The sequence below is a fragment of the Vanessa atalanta genome, chromosome 21 (genome assembly GCF_905147765.1).
Source record: "Vanessa atalanta chromosome 21, ilVanAtal1.2, whole genome shotgun sequence".
NCBI lineage: Eukaryota > Metazoa > Arthropoda > Insecta > Lepidoptera > Nymphalidae > Vanessa > Vanessa atalanta.
Window position 1 is genome coordinate 2027095 of NC_061891.1, and position 23878 is coordinate 2050972.

The 23878-nt window shown below is 31.7% G+C and overlaps 3 protein-coding genes across 4 annotated transcripts in view; 1 reads left to right on the forward strand and 2 right to left on the reverse strand.

The window, feature by feature from the left end:
- Nucleotides 1-324: 324 nt before the first annotated feature.
- LOC125072392 (UPF0587 protein CG4646) lies at nucleotides 325-1298 on the reverse strand. The gene is made up of 3 exons (XM_047683016.1): nucleotides 967-1298; nucleotides 744-863; nucleotides 325-556 (listed from the first exon to the last, which is right to left on the reverse strand). The coding sequence occupies exons 1-3, from the start codon at nucleotides 1214-1216 to the stop codon at nucleotides 441-443; spliced, it is 486 nt and encodes a 161-aa protein (XP_047538972.1). The 5' UTR covers nucleotides 1217-1298; the 3' UTR covers nucleotides 325-440.
- Nucleotides 1299-2402: 1104 nt separating this feature from the next.
- Nucleotides 2403-8241, reverse strand: LOC125072405. The gene is made up of 8 exons (XM_047683032.1): nucleotides 7961-8241; nucleotides 7017-7882; nucleotides 6494-6628; nucleotides 5440-6274; nucleotides 4854-4998; nucleotides 4180-4243; nucleotides 3326-3387; nucleotides 2403-2822 (listed from the first exon to the last, which is right to left on the reverse strand). The coding sequence occupies exons 1-8, from the start codon at nucleotides 8197-8199 to the stop codon at nucleotides 2700-2702; spliced, it is 2469 nt and encodes an 822-aa protein (XP_047538988.1). The 5' UTR covers nucleotides 8200-8241; the 3' UTR covers nucleotides 2403-2699.
- Nucleotides 8242-9142: 901 nt separating this feature from the next.
- LOC125072259 (E3 ubiquitin-protein ligase SH3RF1) overlaps nucleotides 9143-23878 on the forward strand; it is a 39053-nt gene continuing 24317 nt past the window's right edge. For both annotated transcript variants that reach the window (XM_047682799.1, XM_047682800.1), the window contains exons 1-2: nucleotides 9143-9487; nucleotides 12183-12308. In XM_047682799.1, coding sequence (XP_047538755.1) covers nucleotides 12195-12308 — 114 coding nt within the window. In that variant the 5' untranslated portion in view covers nucleotides 9143-9487; nucleotides 12183-12194. The remainder of the gene's footprint in view (nucleotides 9488-12182; nucleotides 12309-23878) is intronic.

Here is a 23878-nt window from a genome sequence, read left to right on the forward strand (position 1 = left end):
CCAGATTTTATTTTTTAAGTTTGGATTATATATTTATTTATATATGGCACTTACTGGAAGACAAATAAATGGGCAACCTAGTGCTAAGTGGTCACTACTGCCCATATAAATTGTCACAGTATTTTTTTTCCATCATTTATTTACATCACTAAAAGCACTATAAACCTTGGGACTAAGTTTCATCTGTGCCAATATTTACATTGGCACACTTAACCTTTAAACCAAAACCTGCTTAGTGGTAGAATTTATGATAAGTAAATTATATATACCGGGACAGACTTGCAAAAAGTGAAATTAATACAAATCACTTTAAAAATGATAACTATATTTATTTGTAATAGCGTAAATAATTTGTAAAATATTTTACACAAGTAAAGAGAAACAAAAGTGACTCAATACAACACAAAAGATCATGACAACTTAAAAACCATTTAGATAGATTATTTCACTTTCACAAACTGCCACTCCAACTCGTAAATGCCAACAGATGTTTGATTTTTTTCATCGTATTCAACCCATTCCTTTTCTGTTAAATCAACATCATCAAATTTTTTACCTGAAATCATAAGTATTTATAATAAAGACGTGAATTTAAACTTCTTTTCAATAATATATTTATAAATTATAGCTATTGAAGATTTTGATTACACTTATTACATTTTGATTTAACTATGGTCTATAAACGAATTATAAAAGGCACTATTGTTAATTATTAAAATAATTTATTATTATGCCTTATGTACCATCATTTTCAGCCTCTGCAAGCCAGCCAGACTTAGGTTCAAAATCCACAGGCTCCACTCCTCTGCAGTCAAATGTTACAATGGACTTGAATTTACCTACATCATTACTTGTGAACACACCTAGAAAGATATTAACCGCTTTATTGTCTGATCCTCAAAAAAAAATAAAAAAGTTACGACGGTGAAATGTTAATAATAATAATAAACTGTTCTCTGGTGGTACCATTACTTCCTTCAATGACATCGATACTGTTTTCCCTCGAACACAATTTACATTTGATAAGCAAGTTTGTTTCTGATCTGTTGTGTTTTTGGGGAACTTTGTCGGCTTCGGTAAGATCGTGGAACTTGTCGGACACTTCACCGCAGTTGCCGCACTTTAACTTCAAAAACCACTGATAGTGCGGATGATTAGTATAGACTTTTTCTATACATTCTAAGGACGCTCTTATTTGAAGCGATATTTTCACCATATTGTATATAATTCTGTCTTGGTATCAATGAAAAATATTTATTTTGATCACCTTTAGTCTCTAGTAATTTCTACTATCTAGTTAGAAACATACTCTTTGGTTAGAAAATATGACAATGACAGTGTCAAGCTGCAACATTATCAGTGTGACCATCGTGAAATCAGTAAATCTGCCAAATCATAACTTATTACTAAAAATTAACAATCATACTTGGTACTAAAACAACGAGACACAAGAAATCGATATCTCAAAGAAATAACTTTATATAAGTTGACCCTGAGGTATCGATACTTTTGTTTCGATAAAAATTACTTGAAAAATATCTTGCCTAAGCTCGTGAGATTTCATTCACCCGGTAGACGGAAGTAAACGGCGATCGCAATGAATGAGTGTCCGTAAACAAACTACTCGGAATCTGAAATTGACACCATTGATTTCTGCAGTCAACTTAAATAGCTCATCTCACTCAAAGCGGATCCTTTGCAGGAATGTGAGGACATGAAATAAGTTTTTCCTAAGCTATTTGGCCTGGCCAAAATATTTATTATACCAGGGCATCAGTCTCATTCGCGGGCTTTTCTCCCGGGTCGGAACTATGTTGGCAGAAATTCGTAATCCATTAACTGCATCCCAGGAGGGGTGAAATAAAAATAAAATATTATCCAGGAAGTAACATTTTATTTATGTCGTATTGCACAGAGGAGGATTGTCATTTAACAAAATATTTTTTATATATTAAGTCAGCTTCTGTAAATGTTAATTGTATTGATTATATAGCAGAAGAATAAAATTATTTTCAATAATTAGTGTATTATATGATATTTAACTATTGACATCACAATGGACTTTCTACGGACTACGACTTCTGAAGTCGAATGACTTTGTCGAATGAATCGAATGAGTCTGAATCCAGTCACCAGAGTGATGTGAAAAAACCTTTTATAGAATATAACTGGAAGTGTAGACAATGAAATCGTTTTGTTATTCAAGTCAACTTTTAAAATTACTGTAAGGAGGTATCTTAGAATGCGTATATATTTAAATAAAAAAAATACAATATTTTTATTTTGAAATATTTTAATTGTTTATTATTTTTTGAGTACGCATGTATTATTATTGTTGAATAAATATTATCAATTTATAGCAATTATCACTTGATAAGTTATGATTTTTTTTAATTGCACCCGACAAATTTTTATTGAAGTAAAATAATTTGGTGGTATTTATTTATAATCAATTTTATAAAAAACTAATGACAATAATAATTAGCACTACTTGCGAGCTGTTTATATAATAAAACATCGACGTCACACGTGCGATGTTGTAACCAAGCTCATAGAAGGCTCATGAATGTAAAAATATCGCAGAATGTTTCCGATCCCTCGCGCTATTTAATAGTTCCTTCATTCGCATTACTGCAATGAAACATTTGCACAAATGTTTACCACGGTGTAGTGCCGGCTTTACAAACACGACATTGGCCTTAGCTTCGTAGAGGAACTACCCTAATTGCATTTCCTTGCGGATCCGTATGTAGAGTGAGACCCATCTCTTGCAAGACTTCATTATCGACGGGACCTTGAAGAGTTAATTTCGATATAACTTCCTGTAATTAAAATAATAACATAAATTCTATGTTTATAAAATTTAACGCAGTTCAAGATTTAAACTTTAAAAGTCACTTGACCAAAAGATTGTTAGTTATTGTAGCTTGTCGAACGAGCAGGGAGTCAACCTTTTATAGGATTTAACAATTATATCTTTCATCATTGGATGCGAGTGCATTTAGTTTTCAAATTTTGAATTAATTATATTAGCTTAAGAGACATATGTAACCATCCCTAATTTATGCTTCGGTGGTTACTGAAATCTGAAAAAAAACTTTTACCATTTTTTTATACCATTACCAACTTTAAATTCTCCCGTTAAACTTTACGCTCTGCCCCTGTGTGTGTTAAATAGTATTTTCAATTTATAGACAGAAACTTGACTTATTGACTTGACTCTGTGAAGCTAAGAGGGCACATATGTCAGAGTAACTCCATCATTACTTACAATGACTATGTTATCAATATTATTTTAAGATACTAAAATAATTTACTTCCATACCTGATTTTCTGGACAATTTTCACAAAGGCAACGGACGGCAAATATAACCCACTGCATTATTACTGTTACCATATAAGGAAATCACCTAAACACTTTTTAAATGCAGAAAAAATATAAAATAATTGCTATAACCTCTAATAACTACTCCTGAAGTGCATATTATCCAGTTATATTAAGTTTAACATAACAATGTTCATTTTATAATAGACAGATTTATTTGGGATATGTTTTTAGAGATTTTTGATTAAACTATTTATAAAATTATCTTAACTTTATTTCATAAAAAAAATGAACCGTGTTCTGCAGAAATGTACCAACCCACAAAAACAATGTCATGAAATAACTTACAAATAATATGCATAACAGTATAGATATATATAATTTAACAGGGTTACTGTCACTATAAAAGTAGTTTTTTTCTTTTATATCATAACCATTTTTATTTCTTCTGTGGGTAAGTATATTTCTGCACCGCATGATCATTGACCTATGCGATTTTCGTCGAAATAATTCTTAATAAATACATGTATAATTATGTAATAAATAGGAAGACGTACGGACAAAATGCATTAGTGCTGTAAGAAATAATAACCACTAATGGTCCACCAACATTGTGCCTTGCGCCTGCTGATACACTGGCATCACCCTTCAAAGCGTAATAGAAAAATACTATATTGCTGTTTGGTGGTAGAATATCTGATGAATGGGTGTTATCTACCCAGAGGGACTTGCACCAATATATTAATAATAGATTTTATTAAAAATCTATCATTTATATTAGTTTCATACATGTATTCTCCAATACCATTAGGTATAATCCCAATTTAATAGTTGTATATTTATATAAAGGATACAAGGATTGCGAGCATCAATATTGCAGCAGTCGAGTAATACAGGGATCACTTCTAATTCCCGCATCTGTAAATAACGAATAGAGTATTATATTTAAATGAATATATAATTTTATCAAAAGGCGTAAAACATCACATCACTAGTTACAAAATCCGGGTACATTTAGAGTGGATCTTGTAATAGTAAATTAAATACTATATGTATCAGTATATATGTTATGAGTGTTTGTATATTGTTGTATGTGTGTTAGATTACTCGGATTAATTTTCGTTTGACTTTATACCTTTTTATAGTCATTAAAATTGTAATTACTAAAATAGTTTTGATTGGAGTTTATCGCGAGCTTAGACGCGAGTTTTGCGGACAGTACCGCTTGGTAGCGATGCCTCAATTCGAAAAGATGTCAATCTTAATTACATGTATAATCCTTGTCACTTGTTATATTTCTTTGATTTTTTAAGTACGAGGGAAAGTCCATTGACTTTAATGAATATTTTGTTTTCTGATACATGTGGTATTTTAAAGATCAATCGAAAATACGACATACAAATTTTGAGTCCAATATAAATTTATAGAAATTAATTTAATTGATTATTTAACATATTAAACTATTGCAAATGAGATTCTTCACCGACCTCCTTGTAATATATGATATATTGCACCCTGTCGTATTTACCTGTCGTTTATTCTCCTGGTTCTTCCAGCACAAATTAGCGAGAGTACGCACAAGAGATGCCTTAAACCCGAACGCTACGTGATGTTCAACCGTCTCTACCATTGTCACAGACTTCTTCGGTGTAGTCATGTCAATTGCTCCCAATCTATTAGACAAATACAAAAACTCTTTTTAATGAACCAATTAACTTAAGACATCAAATATTGACTAGGAAGATGTATCTTTGATATAGAATAGTGGATCTCTATTAGACAACCTTAACAAGAAAGAGAAAAAAAGATAGATAGGCTTTTATAGTATTTTTATAGAAGTCGAGACGACTAATTGGATTTAAATAGAGGAAGCACCGAGTTTGTATGTATAATTCGTCGTGTTTATTGCTGAAGGAAACATCCTAAGAAAACCTGCTCGTCAGTTTCGATTGCAAATGTTAATAGTTAGTTTAATATTTATATTTTATTTATATTTTTAAAAACGTGAAAATATTATGTAATCTTTGTGTAATCGTTTTTATTAGAGTCCTTAATCGAAATTTATTTGTTCCTTAATAAATAAATTGACTAATTTTTAAGGTTTTCGGACGTACCTAGTCTTTTGGGCTTCAGGAGAATCTATTTTAACAAATGGTATTTTGGGCGCATTATCGTCAGCTATTTTCACTTCTTTGGTCGGTTCTGCTTTCTTTTCAGCATTGCTGTTATCAGCACGAGTTTTTTCTGAAGAAATCCCCAGAATTTTTTGCAACTGTTCGCTGAGATCGAAATCGGTTGACAAATTTTGACTCTTCTTGACTTCTTTAGGTGTATCTGGTGAATGTTTTTGAGACTCTGACTCCTGTTGATTTTCTGATAACGGTGGCGATATTTCACTCGGTGATGCTTTGATTTCTTTACTATCTGACTTGGGCATGTGTATTTCTGTTGGTGGATCATTCGGTGAACTGTCTTGGGATTCCGTCTGACTTGATTCTTGCAAGTCGAGTCTCGGTTGCAGACCTACTGGGATAACTTCAGCTATGGTATTCATGCTAGCTGTGGGTGATTGTGCGTCTATAATAAGTGGTGGTTCATTGTCATCTCCAATGTCTATTTTATGTTCGAGACTTATTCTTCTAATTGGTAGCTGGATACGATCGTCAGTCTTTGGCACAGAACTGCTCCTCTTAAACGCTACTTTCGTTAGATCATTGTCAATTTTGACATTAGAACTTCCCTCTGAACCACTCCTTGTGCTTTTATCGGGTATGTCAAATTTCATCGCCTGTAGGTTCTCTAAAGCATTTATAGTGTCGAATTTGTCAATGAATGGTGGATTGTCATTGCATTCAAAATATTGTTCACTACTTTCCGATTCAGTGCATTCGGATGTAGTTTCATTGCAGGAAAGCATATTATCAGCAGAGTCATTTTTACAAAGAGGATCTAAAAAAAAATGTATTTTTTTATGATTTTGATAAAAATAAACCTGAACAATCATTTACATAAAAATTTTTGGTAAGTAACCCAGTTATTTAGTCCATTTTTAATTCTACTTCTTGTATATTTGTATTCATAACAGTTTATTAGAGAATAGAATAGTTAAGTAGACATATACAATTATTAAAAAAATATAAAACATATTAAAAAATTAAAATGCCTTACTTTCGTGTGGTTCATTAACAGCGGGCATGTTCTCATCATTAACTAGCTGCTTCCCGGTTGCTGCATACAGCTTATTAATGGACGAGAAGAAATTATTGCTCTCCTTACCAAGTTTATGTATAGCTCGTAGTAAGACTACAAAATTATAATTGTTAAATATAATCATACTGACATAATATTACAACTAGAGAAATAAATTTCATATTAACCTTGTTTGTAGTTAGATCTCCACAAGTTTAGAGGAGATTGGTGGTGATTACAAAACAAAAGGCAGATGGAGGAGCATGCAGAACATTATATTAAAGGAATAAAAGCAATTACAACACTCATATTAACAAAAAGATCCCTTTGCACTATGGGGCATTTGTATTTGCTTTTGTTGCTTCATTATAATGTCCCTAGTACTCCATTTTCCTTTGTTTTATAATTATGATGTATTATAAAACAGCATGCATGAGTAGGACTCTTAAAAAAATTTTTGTATTTGGATAGACTAGCTTATACAACATCCTTATATACTCACAGGCACAGTTTATAAATAAAGAAGTATCACTCTGCAAACAATCCATGTAAGTGTCCATACTTGAAGCTGTTGCTATGATCTCCAGCAAAAAGACGACTTCTTGTGGCTCAATAGAATTAACATACTTATCCACTGTTTTCAAAATACAATCAGATTTGCTCTTAAACTCATGTGCCATAAACTTAACAAAGTTACCGGATACATTTATATCTTGTGATTCAGTTGACATTAAAATATTATAAGCCAAGTTTAAAACGAGCATTCGACATTCTGGATCTAATTTCGAATAAAGTTTTTCTATATAGTTATTTTCAACACCAATCAGATATTCTATGATCAAATGTGGGTATTCTGTATTACCATTAATGTACATGTAGCCCAATGAATTTAAAAGTGCAATATCATCGGGTAATACATTTGGTTGGCCCAGTAATATATTGTAAACTATCATAGCGCCCGCTGAAGCAATTTTCTCATTTTGTCCGACTAAGCAATTGAGAATTATAGCATCAAATTTAGTCCAGATTATTATTTGATTGAATGGATTGTTCACTACAAGATTGCCTAATGTTTGAATGAGGACAGTCATACATGATTCATATTTTTTCTGTAGTTCTTCATTTATGAAATCAACGCTCGGATGTTGATATTCTGTGGCAAGAATTAACATGGAATCGAGAATGGAGAGTTCTTTTGAAATGTATGTTTGCATTTTTGTACCGGCCGCTGCGCAAGAACGGACCAGACGCAGACATTGCTCTGCCACAGCAAGAGTACTCCGATTGTACGAAGCTTGTTCAACGTCTAGTCGCATTATGTGAAGAACTTCTGCAATAAGACGCAGTGTATACTCTGAGGCTTTTTTCCTATAAAAAGAAAAGTAGTAATGAGGACACCAAATATATACAATGTTTTCTAACTATAAAAATTAAAAACATGCTTACGGTCGTAATCTTCCGGTTTCTGCGTCTCGAGACAGTTGCGCTTCTGCGCGCAGCATTTCTTCCACCGCATCCCATTCACCGGTTTCTAGTTGAAAATTAATAAGTTTGGCATCTAAAAGTATTTCTTCAGCAAACCATACACTTTTATCTCTGGACATTTTTATTGAAAATATGTATGAATTTTCGATTTTGTGCACTCTGCATGAATGTTGATAATTTTTGGATACGTCAAAGTCCATGTCAAATTGACTGCTGCCCTCACGAGTTCTCACTGCCCGAGTCTGTAGTTATCTCAATATGACATAGGTAAATTGCTGCCAACATATCTAATTATGAAGGGAAGAAAAACATTATGGACATTATAAAAAATAAAAATTTTAGCAAAAAAAATAACAAATCTTATATATCCCTAAGAAATTATGTCATTAAATAAAAAAGGCAAGTATTTTTCTTTTTGTCATGAATAATTCATTGAACAATAAAGAGCTTTATATAAAATCTTGTCTTGAAATTATATAAAATATATGTTTTTTTCTCTCTTTACAAGTAGTTTTTTAGATTCGACTCAAAGTGAGATTAAAATATTTGTTAAAAATAACATATATATACAAACATACATAACAAGGCCTTAAATATATACTTTTTATTTGTTGTGATATAGGTAAGCGGACGAGGCACCACCACCATACCACCACCACCTAATGGTAAGTGGTCACCACTCACCACAGCTCAACCAACCAGCTTTTACCAATGCGCCACCAAACATGTTAAAAATTTTACAAAGATTAATTAAAAATAGTTACTCAAAATAATATACATATTTTTTATTTTATCCTTAATTTGGATACAACACAATTTAGTATAATTTTTAAAGAAATTATAAAGAAACGAAATATTAATTTCATTTTAGGCCTAGATGGTACTCTGGTTTTTGTTTGACTGATAACTTTTAGTGAATATCACCGAAGATTATATGAGTTAATAGTTGGTTGGAAGTCGTAAAATTCTACAAAATATATCAGTAGTAAATATATGTATAAAAATATATGCTTCATGTCAGATAGTTGAATAGTTTTTTGTTATTTTTCTGTTAAAAAATATTAAAGCCGATATTCAATTTAGTATTTTTTTAATGCAGCTATATGGCAACATAAGGTGATAGTTGCTTACTCCCGCCCCCACTTCACCTGTCGTACTCGAATCGTCTCGTTCGCCCGTTCGGTGATCGGTCGAAGTTCGAACGAATGAAATAAAACGAGCAAGCGGCGAGAATGGCATTTGTGCGTGAAATTGTGTTAGTTTTTATGTGAACAAGTGCATTTTTCTCGTAATAAAAATTTCAGCCGGTAACCCTTCAAGTACCTGTTTATTTTAATTAAGTTTACAGTGCTTCTATAATAATGTGTTGTTTTAAATAAAGCGTTACTGTCTTAAAAATTAAGTGACTGGTTCGGGGTGGTATCCTGGTTTTGTTTCGTGCCGTGCAATAATGGAGCTTCCCGCTAACGTTGGAATTTAAAACATCTGGTGAGTCATCAACGTTTTCAAGATGCAATCAATTCTCACTCGATGTCAGTTGCACATATCAAGATTTTAAAACGGACAAATATTATCATAAATAATTCGTCAAAAATAACTAATCTCGCGCTACAGTTTTGTGGCGCTATTTTCGAATTTATTGTTTTTTTTGTTTAACGTCGTTCCCTGAATTACACATTTCGTTAAACATAAACACATGACTTTTATTCTTTTAAAATAAATTCTTGGCACCCGTCCAAGATTTAACGTCTTCGGATTGTGTCGCTTCAAGTTGTAACAGGTTGCTGTATTTCATCACGAATGTATACAACATGTAGAAAGTATAAATTTAATTGTAAATCTGATGTATTTTGTAAGATAAACATCGATCTTGGGTAATTTTTATGACCATAAACACGTCAGAACCAGGCATGTTTTCAAGTACATACTCTTAAAATTACATTATGAAGTCTAATTGTGCAATAATTGCACTGAAATAATTGGTGTTGCTTTAAGAATTTAAAGACATGTTTTAAATTTTATATTATCCTTGGGTTTAAAGTCGAAAGTAAAAGTATAAAAATGGTATTTCCTAAAGTTAAATATTAAACAATAGGTATTCTAAATAAGTAAAAATAATTCAACAAATCTAAGGATTAAATCCTTAGATTTAACCCTTATTCTACTATAATAATTCAGTTAAATATAATCATTAGAGAGTTTCAATATACATACAAATTATTATGCAAAAATATCTATAACACATGTATATACAATAAAAGTTATTAAACCTAAATAATAACCTAATTCCAATTTGTTACTTTACTTATATAAATATTTTTCAAATCTAGATGACTATTACTCATAGGTTCTGTTATGTTACCAATAGCTTGTGGTTTTACCTTTCTAGAAATATATGACATAAGGAATGATACCATTCCATACACATGTTCATTTTGAATTAAACATTAATTAAAACAAACAATGCTTAAGTCTTTAAGATGTAAAAGTATTAAGTTTACGTTAGGAATATGTTAAGAGGAATAATATTCTAGGCTCATAAAAAATAGTGAAAATTATAGAAAATATATTATCAAACAAATAATAAATGAATAATACTCAGTTATTTACATGATTTTATCTTAATTCATTTAATATGCATTTAATTCATCACTAATTGATATTTAACTTATATAGGTTGCACAAAGTATTATCTTGATATGACCGTGATAAATGTTCAATAGAAATTCCAATTAAACCATACTCAAGAAAATACATTTTTAAATAATAATGTAATCACTTGGTGACTCAATTGGTTTATGTTATATATTATCTGTTATATAATTGTTATTAAACATTGTTTGAACTTGAATTGGCAATAAATATATTTATTAATATTAAATATTATATAGTTCTATGAATAATATTCTCTACCTAAAATAATGTAATCAAACTCAATATATATAGGATAAATATCTATTACTGATATATACTAACATGTCATAGCAATGATAGTTAGTCTTCTAATATTATTATTATTAATAATATTACTTATTGTATATTTTTTATTTCTTGTATTGAGTGACATGCCTTATGTACTTAGTTCTCTTTGACACTGATTTTGTTTCTGGGGTGTATAATAATGTGTTCGATAAATTATACTCATTTTTTTTATGTCATGTACGTGAAATGAAATGGGCCATCTGATGGTATTTACTACTGCCCATACACAGTACTGTAAGGAATATTAATAGTTTTAAATATCACCAATGTTGGCAGATTGAGAACCAAGCTGTTTTCTCTCTTGGGCCTGAAGTTATACTGGCATTAGTATTGCTGTTTGGCAGTAGAATATATGATGGTTCTATGTATCCAGATAGGCTTGCACACAAATATCGCCAAGTATCATTTATTAATTGAAGTTTGAAAGTAATAATTGAAAAATAGTTAAACATCCACATCACAAAACAATTTTCGAATCTGCATCAAATACAGACATAAATTATCATTGATAAAAATTCAACCATACAATCCTTAGCTCTGTAGAACATGTAAAGTATATAAGAATTTTTTCATGGAACAAATGCATTGTTATGAAAACTCAACGGCCACACAATAGTTGCTATGATGCAAATCAAAATCTAGCGTACAATACTCTGAAGAGCAGATCTCTTCAAGTTTTTTTTTATGTATTATGATTGTAACAGGCGTTTATGATGTATTTGTTTTGTTTTTTATTATATCGAAGATTCTTTTGTTTTACATAAATATACTTTTAATTTTTTAAATTTACTAGATCGATCTTGTTTGAATTGTATATAATTTTTCTCTTCACTGAAGGGAGGATATGTCTCATCAATTAGTTATTTTTATTGATAGTAAATATATTAAAAACAGATTTAATAGTACAATAACAATACTAACATTTGCAATAAATGTCAACCCTATGACCAATTAACCATTCTGTCAATTCTTTACCATTAAAGTATATAATAAAAGTTGATATGTCTTAGAACAATCCATATAGTATTTACAATAGTTGACTAGCAATGTAAGAGTCATATTTTAACTCACCAATCCAAACACTCACACTGTCCAGTTCAATTCATGCCGAATTTAACTACCTAGAAGATTCCAATTTAATTCTAAAACCAAAATTGGCTTAATGTGATTGTTTCTGTTATTTTTATTTCTTATATTTCAGTGGCCGAACGGTATGGATGAGGGTCTACTAAATGATCTTCTGGAGTGCTCGGTCTGCTTGGAGCGGCTTGACACATCCTCCCGAGTTCTGCCCTGCCAGCACACCTTCTGTTTAAAATGTCTCAAGGTATTTAAACGAGAATTATTATTATTATATGTTACATTTAAGTTTTACGCACAAAAAAACACATTAAATGTTTTGTATTTCGTATTATGACATTTTTTTCCAGACGAATTAACTAGATAGCTAACAGAAACACATGGTAGGTGTATAATTATGATTATTTACGGTAATAAATGTTTTTATACCTTAAATAATTTATAAAAAAGGCAAATAATACGTGCCTCTTATGACATAATCCATCTGTATTATGATCTTTTATTACAATCAGCTGATTCGCCGTGCAGTCACGTTCATTCATATTGTTTTTCTCGTAAATTATTCGTATATAGCAATTTACATGTAACAGAGCCTAGTGACCTTATGTAATACGATCTAGTATACTTAAAGTCAACTATCTACGTATCTATTCACATGTGTTCCATGCAGGAAGTCTGGGATACTGGGATAGACTATATCCGTTGCTAGGTAATATTGCGTACAATCAAGTTCACATATAGTTCTATTATATAATATATATATATATGTATTAGTCGGTGATGTAATAACATATAACTTTATATTAATAGTTTCTTTACTAAGAGTAAATTACTTTTTTTTATTGATTAAATGCGACACATACACATTAAAAATTATCCTATGTACTTTGACGACAAAATCGTCTTCGAAATGAAATTTAATTAGTAGCGTGTTATCGATCCCGCAAACATTTCAAAATATACAAACTTTTTTCATATATAATATTAGTGTAGGGTTTTGATTTGAAATAGTGAACATTGTTCTATTTTTGAACTTTCGTATAAAAGTATAGTTGACTTGTTACGGAATATTAAAACAATTCTCCGCTCCTCTCATATTAGGGCGGATAGCACAAACAATCGCTACCGGAGGTACAGACGATGAAAAAATTGTTTTCATTAACATACATGCGATATAATAGATTTTGTTTATATGTTCATTAATGTTCTACTGTATAGTAATGAAATGTGTTGACGTGTGATGTATTATTCAATTGAGCGATAAATACTATTTTTTATAAAAAAAAAATCTTATTATTAGCGACTGCAGTGTCGGTCGAGTCGCTAGCTTATAAGGCCATTTGTCTCAATGTTTTTCTGTGGAGATATTTTAAAATTTTAAGTAGCTGCACAGAATCTTGAAATTGCCATTGTTTTCATTCCCGTGACTCGGAAAGTAAATAATGGCTGCCACCGAACTCGTACCGTTGGTGTCGGTTTAGCGTGTATGTCCGCTGGTTAGTCTCCCTTGACAATGATCGCTACGTCCTAAATCAGGACATCATCCTGTGATTTCATATTAGATTTGCCCATATGTCATGAACCTTGATCTTTATTGCGTATAATTTAGTTTTTTGTTTGTATTATATGATTAAATAAAGTTATGACGCAGTCCAAGAACCGGCGCACGACGTTAAACGCAACGTCAACTTTGACACTCTCGCTAAGATAAATCCTCCAGTTTATTTATTTAAGTATATTCTTTCATTATAATTTTCTTGCACCTTATTCTTTTATTTTTTCATTATTTACTCCAGTCTATCTTTTCTCTGTAAAAATTATATTATTTTCGAACAAATGTATTTTGTTTCACGAATGTACAATGGCATCCTGAGTTAACAGCCCCTTCCTCCGGCATCGTAAATAAACACTAGTTTATTACATCGTCTAATATAAACGGTATTTGCTTTGAGTCACATTTGATTGACTCATGGACTCGTACGTGTACAGTCAGGCACATAAGTATCTGTGTTTATTGAGAACGATTATGGTGTCAATAGTTTAATAATTTGATTTCGAAAACTCCCATCTTTTTGAGGCTGACTATACCTCATCATGAACAGATAAATAATACGTACATCAAAGCTGTTATGGATATATTTTTATTTGAGATACATATTTATTAATGAAATCGAAAAATATTTTTTATTATGTATTTAGTATAAGTAACGGAATGTAAAAGTTCTGGGTTATCTCTCCCCTTTGAGAAGGTTTGGAATTCTCCACCGTGTAGCATTATTGCGGATTTGGTGGAACACATGCTGTAGATTTCCATCAGACACGTGCAGGTTTCCTAACGGTGTGAGCACGAAAAAGATTATAAATGCGGGTTCAAATGGATTTTAATTTTTTTCAAGTGTTCCAGCCACTGGTCTAGTTACTTTTATTATAAAAGTTTTATGTAACCATTTCCTTTTAATGAAGATAGTAATGCATTATGTTTTGATCAGACCGCAAATATCGTTATCATCTAGAATATATGTTCTAACTAAACTAAGATATCACTAGAAAACTCATACTCACGTAGACTTATCTTGATTAATCAAGTTGATAAACTATAATAAGAAATAAATTTTGATGCAACGATGTATTATTTATATTAAGTACGTAAAATTAAAATTATGTGTTTATATCGTTTATATGTGGCTATAAATCTAGCATAGGTATTTATTTCGCGGAGTAGACGCTCACCATGAAAGTATTACTGAAAATTTCATCTTTAAGGCGGTAATTGGGATGGACAGCTAGCTATGTATATAAAACTAGATGCAGCCCGCGGCTTTGATCGCGTTTTAGGGTTTGGTTGTTATGTGTTAGCCCATCTCATTCCTTGGAGTCCAAACTTGCTTCATATAACATTTTATCAAAATCGGTACAGTCTTTTGACCGTGAAAGAGCAACTGACAGACAGACAGCGTTACATTATAGCATTTATAATATTAGTAATTTATTAAATTAATATTTATTACACCCTTTTTATGTCTATCTTGTTTATACTAGTCATGTTTGAAGTGTATAGATGGCTCAGTGCGTCGAACATATTGATCTTAATCCGAAGGTTGTGAGTTAAAATCTGTGCAGAGTACCTTGACTTACACTGATACGCTATTTTGATGCGTGTAACCTTTATATGCTATAATTATTATAGTCAATGTCGTATGTATCACAATCTGACATTTCACAATCGCGCTCTGCGGTGAGTGTCGAGTTTGTTCTTGCAGAATAGCTCTACTGATTTATAGAGCACGCTAACGTTCATCGGATTTTACATTTTACATTACATTACCAGCCTGTAAGTTTCTCACTGCGGGGCTAAGGTCTCCTCTCCCTTCGAGGAGACTGTTTGGAGCATATTCCACCACGCTGCTCCAATGCGGGTCGGTGGAATACACATGTGGTAGAATTTCGTTGAAATTGGACACATGTAGGTTTTCTCACGATGTTTTCCTTCACCGCCGAGCACGAGATGAATAAACACAAATTAAGCACATGAAAATTCAGTGATGCCTGCCTGGCTTTGAAGCCGAAATCATCGGTTAAGATGCACGCGTTCTAACCACTGGGCCATCTCGGCTATGGCATCTGATTAAACGCTAGTAATTATTGTCAAACAGATTTTCGCGTTGAATGAGCTTTCGTACTAATTACTTTCCCAAAGGTAATCCGTTATGTACTCAATCGAATTTTCGTAGTCGTTACATTTCGTTTCAAAGCAGGTCGAGAGAGTAAATTCGTATTTAAATTTCGTTGGTGTTCACGCAAACGTTGACTTGAGACTGTTTTTATTTAACCCATTTTTTTTAAATAGATAAGCAGATTGACAAATCTTTCACAAGGTATTAAGACACCACCGCCATACTAATATCATAAATGCGAAAGTAACTCCTGTCTGTCTGTTACCCCTTCACACTTGAACTGCTGAACCGATTTAGATGAAATTTGGATATACTTTAAGTCCCAGGGAACGACAGAGGTTAGTTATTATAAAAGGGTAGAAGTTTTATGGGGAATCGATCAATGTATGTATGGGAAGTAAAATGGATGATTGTTTGTGCACTATAAAGTTTTATAAATTTCGCGCCGGTAAAGCCGCGGGTTCGGCTAGTTTATTAAAAAAACAGCGAAGTAAGAAGAAGAAACCTCCCGGATACAGCTAGAGTATTTAAAGGAGTATTCATTCAATATGTATTTTGTTTCGTTATGTAAGGAATATCGTAAAGATAACATATTTTTAATAATAAATGATAATAGTAATTTTACTTTACGTAACTAAATTTAGTGTTATTAGGCTTGAGTTGTGTCGTGAATTCATATGAATTAACAAAAGGCATTCGTGCCGTATATGACGTTTGAGGGCTTTACTGTTTTTAATGATAAATGAATGACTAAGAAACCGTTTTAAGTTTTCATATTAAGAACACGCGAACATTGAAATGTTCGCTGGTATTGTATTTGGTTGAAATAAATAAGATTTTAAATGTTTCGCAAAGATTGCAATCGATCAGATCGAAACTTATCTCGAGTATTATTGTTAAATCTGCGGTCATGACGTAAACAGACGGTCGCTAATAGACTTTTTTACGATTAGGTTGTTTACCGCAATCTTTTTTTTTTATATTTTAGTTTTTTAAATGCCTTTAATAAACTCAACGTATAATGTTTTTTTATCTATGATGTTCTGGCATGATATAGCTGTTTTAATTTATTTTTAAATTAGTTCCGTCCTGCTTTATTTGCGTTTTGTGTAATACGGGGAATAAATAATATGTACGAGGTCAGTTCCAAAAGTATACGACTTATATTGATTTCTCGGCGTTTGACTTATTCTTTGTAATCTGGTTGGTGGCTTACTTTAAAATGGTCATTTAGTAGTTCAGTAAAGTTTAGTAATTTATGGCATTCGTCGAATTACTTTCAAAAGTATTTGTGTAGTTTAAGCGTTTAACAAAATAGCAATAATAATAGTAATATTAATTTATATAAATAACAATTCATTAGATAATATTTAAATTTTGACACGTTTTGAGATAACCATCAGTTGTGTTGGTTAAGTAGTTGTGTGTGTGTAAATTGCGGTCAAAATCGAACCAAATTTTTTTATGTAAAAATTTAATACTACGTAACGGATAGGACTTAGCGAAATTATAATAGAAAAATTAAAATGTGAAAAAATATGAAATAAACGATGAATTAATTAAAATAAACAAAAGTAAAGCGAAAATGTGCAGTGAGAAAATGCGATATCTCTAATATTTTAGAAGATAGCAAGCCTGTCAGTAGTTGTGTCCCCTACAGGAAGAGGCGTTAGCCCGACTGTGGGGCATTTACAGGCTTTCAATACTTACAGTAGTATACTAATATAGATAAGGCAGTTACTTTAAAATACAGACATTTCAATTTCATTTAATATTGATGGAAATTTTAAGTAACACAGTTGAAACAAGATACTAATCGTAATTTTAATTTTATTGTGAAAATATTTATCTTTAATAACATTGAATATCGTTTAAAAAATATCTCTTATCAAGTATAAAAAAGCGTCATGCAATACGCTTCGGGTCAATTTGCTACACGATATGCCGAACTTTCTCCGCGAATTCCACTTGCAGTGAACGTGTCAAACTTTATAAATTGTCGTTATATTAAAACTATTGGGCCGTGAAACGTTGATCATTTATTGGAACCTAGCAGAACGCATCTGACGTGCTCTTGTCTGCATAATATATTATTATTTTTTTACGTGAACTACTTTATTTAGTCGCATTATATATAGCTTATGTCGATTCTGGAGATTTTAGGTTAAAGATTTTTCTAATCATATGAATATAGTCCAAGGTAGTCTGGAAGAAATGGCTAATAAGTCATAAGGCCGCCTTTTGTTTCACCATTAGTTTATTAGTTTGTATATTTTGTAATCGTTTGTAATTGTGCTTGTGGTGTACAAAGAAGTGTTAAATAAATAAATAAATAAAAATATTTTTGGAGATTATACTCTTATAAACTAAAGCATAAATTGTATGTATGTATTGTTGTGTACGTTTAAAAAAAATACTGCACAATTATTTTTTATAAATAATAAAAAAAAGTATATCGATATTAGTGATGTTGAGTTTTTTTTCATTCGACATTTGAAGTCCGAGTATTTTTTTGTGTCAACTTCAATAATTTATTAATCAAATAAAAATGAACTCGTTGCACTCAGTAGACTTAGAGATGAGCATATTGGGACGCACATATTGGGATTACTGGTAAGAAAAAGCAAGTAAGGCGTTAGTCGTGCGCCTGAACTCTCATTGATCGTGTCGTATTCATCATCCTTCAGATTATTAAACTGAGGGAATGTCTGAACTATAACATCTCATTTCATCATCGGCGCATTTGGTTTCGTCTCCGTTGAAACTGTAACGTAGCTAAAGTTACGTATAAATATGTATACACTCATCTCATTAGTTAGTGTATACCATTCTTTGATTAAAAACAATTAAAAGGTCATTGGCATACTATGGTATTTGTTATTGTTCGAGAGAATGATCTTAGTCATACGAATCGTGTGTCAGAATCTGTCCCTACGAGACTGATCAATGCTTGCACATTAAAATGAAATGACCTTACGGGCAATTGACTGTGGTGCCCTTACTCTTTATATTTAATTTAATACTAGGGATAAAAAGTACCCTATGTGCTGTTCCAGACTATACCTAGGTTAGGTATAGTATTCTCTGTGCCTAATTTAATTTATGTCGGTAGTTAGGTACTGCTAAAGGCGTATCTCGTGAAATTTAAATTTCGAACAATTTCCCGTTCTTTTATTTTAAAACGACTTCGAAAAAGGATCTGTTTATCCCGCAATTGAAGTAGAAAAAAAGATAAACAAATCTTAGATTTATGTATTTCGTGCGATTTGCTAATAACAGCTATATTGTGCACTACTAAGAGTTTATGATCAATATAACTTTATTTATAATACAACACTCAAGTACTTATTTCCAGTCTAATTTTACTTTCAAAATTCCTATAACAGTTTCGTCAATGTTCAAAATACAATTTTTTTTGCAAAACCATAGTGAATATCATAGATTAATCAATCAAGCTCTCGACCAATTATATCGCGTCAATTTGCTGTCAAATGTTGTTTATTATCTTTTTTCTGTTATGATTGGAATAGAGTATGGTATTGGTGTAACTAGTAACTATACTAAGTATAGTTGTATTCCGATATGAAGGGTCAGTGAGCCATAGCAACTACAAGCACAACGGACATAACATCTTAGTTCTCAAAGTTGGTGGCGCATTGGCGAAGTAATTAATGGTTAATATTTCTTATAGTTTCAATATATATGGGCAGTGTTGATCACTCATCATCCAGTAGCCACTATGCTAGTCTAAATTTAAATGTAATTTAATAATTATATTTTTCTCCAAAAAAGCTAAAGTTAAATTATATTTCTTTTTTTTTATGGACATTTCTGGAAAGTTGAGCAACAGTTTTTCATTTCGCGTAAGGAAGTGCCACTTGGTGTATCGCGAGTCGGTCAACATTGAGCTATAAAAAAAATCTGAATGACTTTCTTGTTTGTACAATGATTTCGTTAGGACCGGTACCGGATACCGGTGCTTCGTGTAGGACCGTCTGGTTGATAACCACTCACTCTATAGTCTTTTCCAACCACAAGAGGACAAAAGCCAAATAAAGAACATTTGAAATCGAATTTACGCCATATCATTGATCGAAAGCCTGAATAATCCATGATATTAGACATTATAGATTTGCGTAAAAATTTAAATTTTTAACGTCGACGAAGTTGTTATCGGAACTTTGTAAGTTAAGTAAAAGTGGAATTGAAAAAATTGAAATATTTAAGGACACTGCATTCGAGATCTCGTGGTTTGGCTTAGTATTGTTTTAAAAGTGGTTTAAATTTCGAACAGACCGTCTACAAAGTGGTCAATTTGTTTTTATATCTGCCTAAGAAACCCCAATCACTTTTATAGGTCCAATTAGGGATACAAACTTAAGATCCCACGATGTGAAGATCATGAGCCACTAGACCTGAGGTTTAAAAACTAAGTTTAAATGTAGAATTAAGTTATTAAATTATAATAATTAATGGCCGAGATGGCCCAGTGGGGTGGATTTCAGGTTCAAACCCAGGCAGGCACCACTGACTTTTCATGTGCTTAATTTGTGTTTATAATTCATCTCGTGCTCGGCGGTGAAGGAAAACATCGTGAGGAAACCTGCATGTGTCTAATTTCAACGAACTTCTGCCACATGTGTATTCCACCAACCTGTATTGGAGCAGCGTGTTGTAATATGCTCCAAACCTTGTCCTCAAAGGGAGAGGAGGCCTTAGCCCAGCAGTGGGAAATTTACAGGCTGCTAATGTATGTATGTATGTAAATGTAAAATTAATAAGTAAAGAGATATATAGATATATAGAACGGATCCTATTTACAAATAGAATATTAAACTAGTGCCTGTGTGCTCTATGATAAGATATAATTAGTGGTCGTATTTACCGTTTTGTCGAGAGCTCCTTATCTAGAACGATGTAAAGTCGAAAGTACACTAAACTAAACATAATATTTATGTTATAAATCTTACGTTATAAATTGTGAACTGTGTGTTCAAAGTATTATTTAGGTTCAATGTAATACTCATTTTATTTAATATATATTATAATTTTCTATATATAAACGGGGAAAATTAAAATTAAATGTATTTTAGGTACTGCAATATAATCGTATTTTAAGTAGAGGAAAATTAGGTTATTAATCGTGAATCGATTACGTTTTGTTTTAGTAAGTTACGTAAATGTATTGTTATTATTAAAAAAAATATTAAATAATCATATTAAATTGAATTATAATTTAATATCTAATTATTAAATACGTAAATGATGCGGCATACTCAATTACATTAACAGGAATTTAATTTTTCTTACCTAAAAACGCAGGCGAAACCGCGAGCGGAAACGAGTAAGCTATAAATTGAAGTTGTATATTTATTTAGAGATTAAGTTCAAAACCAAATAAAAATATCCAATCCCATTAACAAAGTAATGTGCTGCGCTTGCCAAGCTTAGGGTGATCTATTTTAGTTGTTACTAAAAATAAATCGCAGCATCACTTCGTAACTGGGACAATTGAAGATCGATGGGAGTGTCGACGGACGTTGTACACGTAACAGATATGCCGAACTTCATCTTCAGGTAGCTAGGATGTCATATATGTTAGTTACATTATCCGACTTCAAAAACGGTGAAAGTTCTCAATTCGTCAACCTATATACTATGCTATGAATTGGTATTCAGGTAATTTTTATAACGTTGGATGGTTGGTTTTAATACTATTGAACTGGACATGATCGTATAGACCAATGTCTGCTCGAATCATATCACCCTTTCCATCTACAGTGTTTCAACTTTTAACTGCCCTATTCAACTTTCAAACGAAACGATGTAACATAAGTTGCCAGTGGAATGGATGACGAAACTTAGTTGATCCCGCACAAAGTCGTGAAGGGTTCACCAGCTTCTTTCTCGCACACATAGACGCTTGCGTGCAAACATTTTATCTTATTTCTATTAATGATTTAAAATAAAACAAGCGGAAATTGATAACCTCCTTTTTTAAACTAGGTCACAAATTGAACAACGTACCGAATCGAAGAGATTTCCATTAATAAAATGCATAACACTATCAGACGTCTTATCGCAATAACACAAATATATTTTGCATAATACTTTTTATATGATATTATACCTTGAGATAATTTAGTATTATCAACAAGGACGATATTATAAGTGCGACATTGTATTAATTGATCTCAATTTAAATATTTTTATTTTCATTCTTTTGCCGTCTACTGCTAGACGAAAGCCACCCCTATAGAACGCCAAACATCCCGATATTGGGCAGCCCGCATCTATGCCGTATGAGCCACCTTTTGTGTCTGGTTGTGTTGATTAGATTTTTGTGATTTTAAATAAATCATAATATATTATTCAGACGGTATAAGGTCAAGTGTATGAGGCGATTTTTTTTTTGTAGATTTTAGGTCAACGAACATACGAGCTGGATCAATCGACAAATGTATGATCAATTCCCTCTCATTGTCTGATGAGATCAAATCCGACACGATAAGAAATAGTTCTGGTGCAGGACTGACGTCTTAACGTGCTTTCCGAGGCACGTGAGTGTACACTGTACACACTTCCAGTTTCCAGACTCTGGGCTGTTACTGAGAGTTTTTCTATAATAAAACCCAATTACTTTTATGAGACCTGGGTTTTGAACCAAGGACCTGTAGATTTTTTGTAGTCTAATATATAGCTGATTGACCAACGAGGCAGGCCTTGTTTAGGTATTAGAAGTTTTTGTTCGGGTTTATTTTTAATTATTGTCGGAAGTATTTGCCGAAGTACCTTGACTCACAGAGATAATCGATTGTATACAGATAAGATATAACATTAACAATAAGATAAGGATTTTACAGAAATATTGAAAGCCTACGCTTTACAAGAAGAGTTTTTAAAATACGAATAGTCATTTGAATCAAAGATTCTATCTCTCTCTCTCTTTCTTCTACGGCTCTACTAGCAATCTGTTTCATATTTAATACCGAAAAAACAATAGTTCGTATAATATTGTGTTATTAATTGATCCGACCGATGGTCTATTCGGTTGTTAAGGTCTATCCGCCCGAAGCCGGTTATTAAATTATTGGATTAATGGTTATTGAACATAGCCAGGCGTGGCTTTAAATAAAATTAAATAATAAGATAATCTCAGTCAATAAGCATATTTAAAATATATCAATGTATTTATTTACTTATACTCTTTTCCAATCATAAGGTAAAAAAGCCAAATAAACAACATTTGACAGCAAACTGATGCGATATCATTGGTCGAGAGCTTGACTAATCTATGATATTCACTATGGATTTGTGAAAAAATGACGTTTTGAACGTCGACGAAAGTGTTATCGGAATTTTGGAAGTTATATTAAAGTGGAAATAAGTAGCTAGCTGTTGTATTATAAATAAAGATATATTCATTATTAGGTATATGTTATTAGTAAATCACATGAAATACGTAAATCTAAGGTTATTGCAAAGACATACATATTATATACGAGAGCTTAACGTTCACGCTTGTCACGTTAATTGTCTAGATTAAAAGTGGGAAACTATTAAGCGCAACAACTCATATATTTGATAACTTTGTAGTTTAATATGAATGTATACTTTCCGATCACAGCTCTACCGATTGAAGGGTGCGATTTAAAACACCCACTCAAATATACACAGATAATTTATAATCCTTGTTGACTTTCAGACAGGATATATATAACTATATATAATTATATTAAACTTTGTATTTCATATATTGGAAAAGTGTAGCTACTGATTTTCTTGCGGGTTCTTTCTGATGGTATCTACTTTCCGAACCGGTGGTACCTTTTACGTTTAGGAGTCTAAAATGACGATTCAAAATTTCTTGGAAAATCTTACTTGAATAGAGCATATCTTCTTTCTTGAATATTTTGATTTTGGTAAAGATTTTATAATTATAACTAACTAGTTCTTTAACTTAACGTTTGCTACATTTTGCTGATTGATATATTCTTAACAATTCTTATTTGAATATAAAGTAAAAAAAATTGATTTGATTTGATTAATCGAAATTGGTCGAACCGTACAGTATATATTTATATAATTAAATATATTCATATATTCGTTACGTACGTTGCATCTTCTGATAGAAGATTAATTT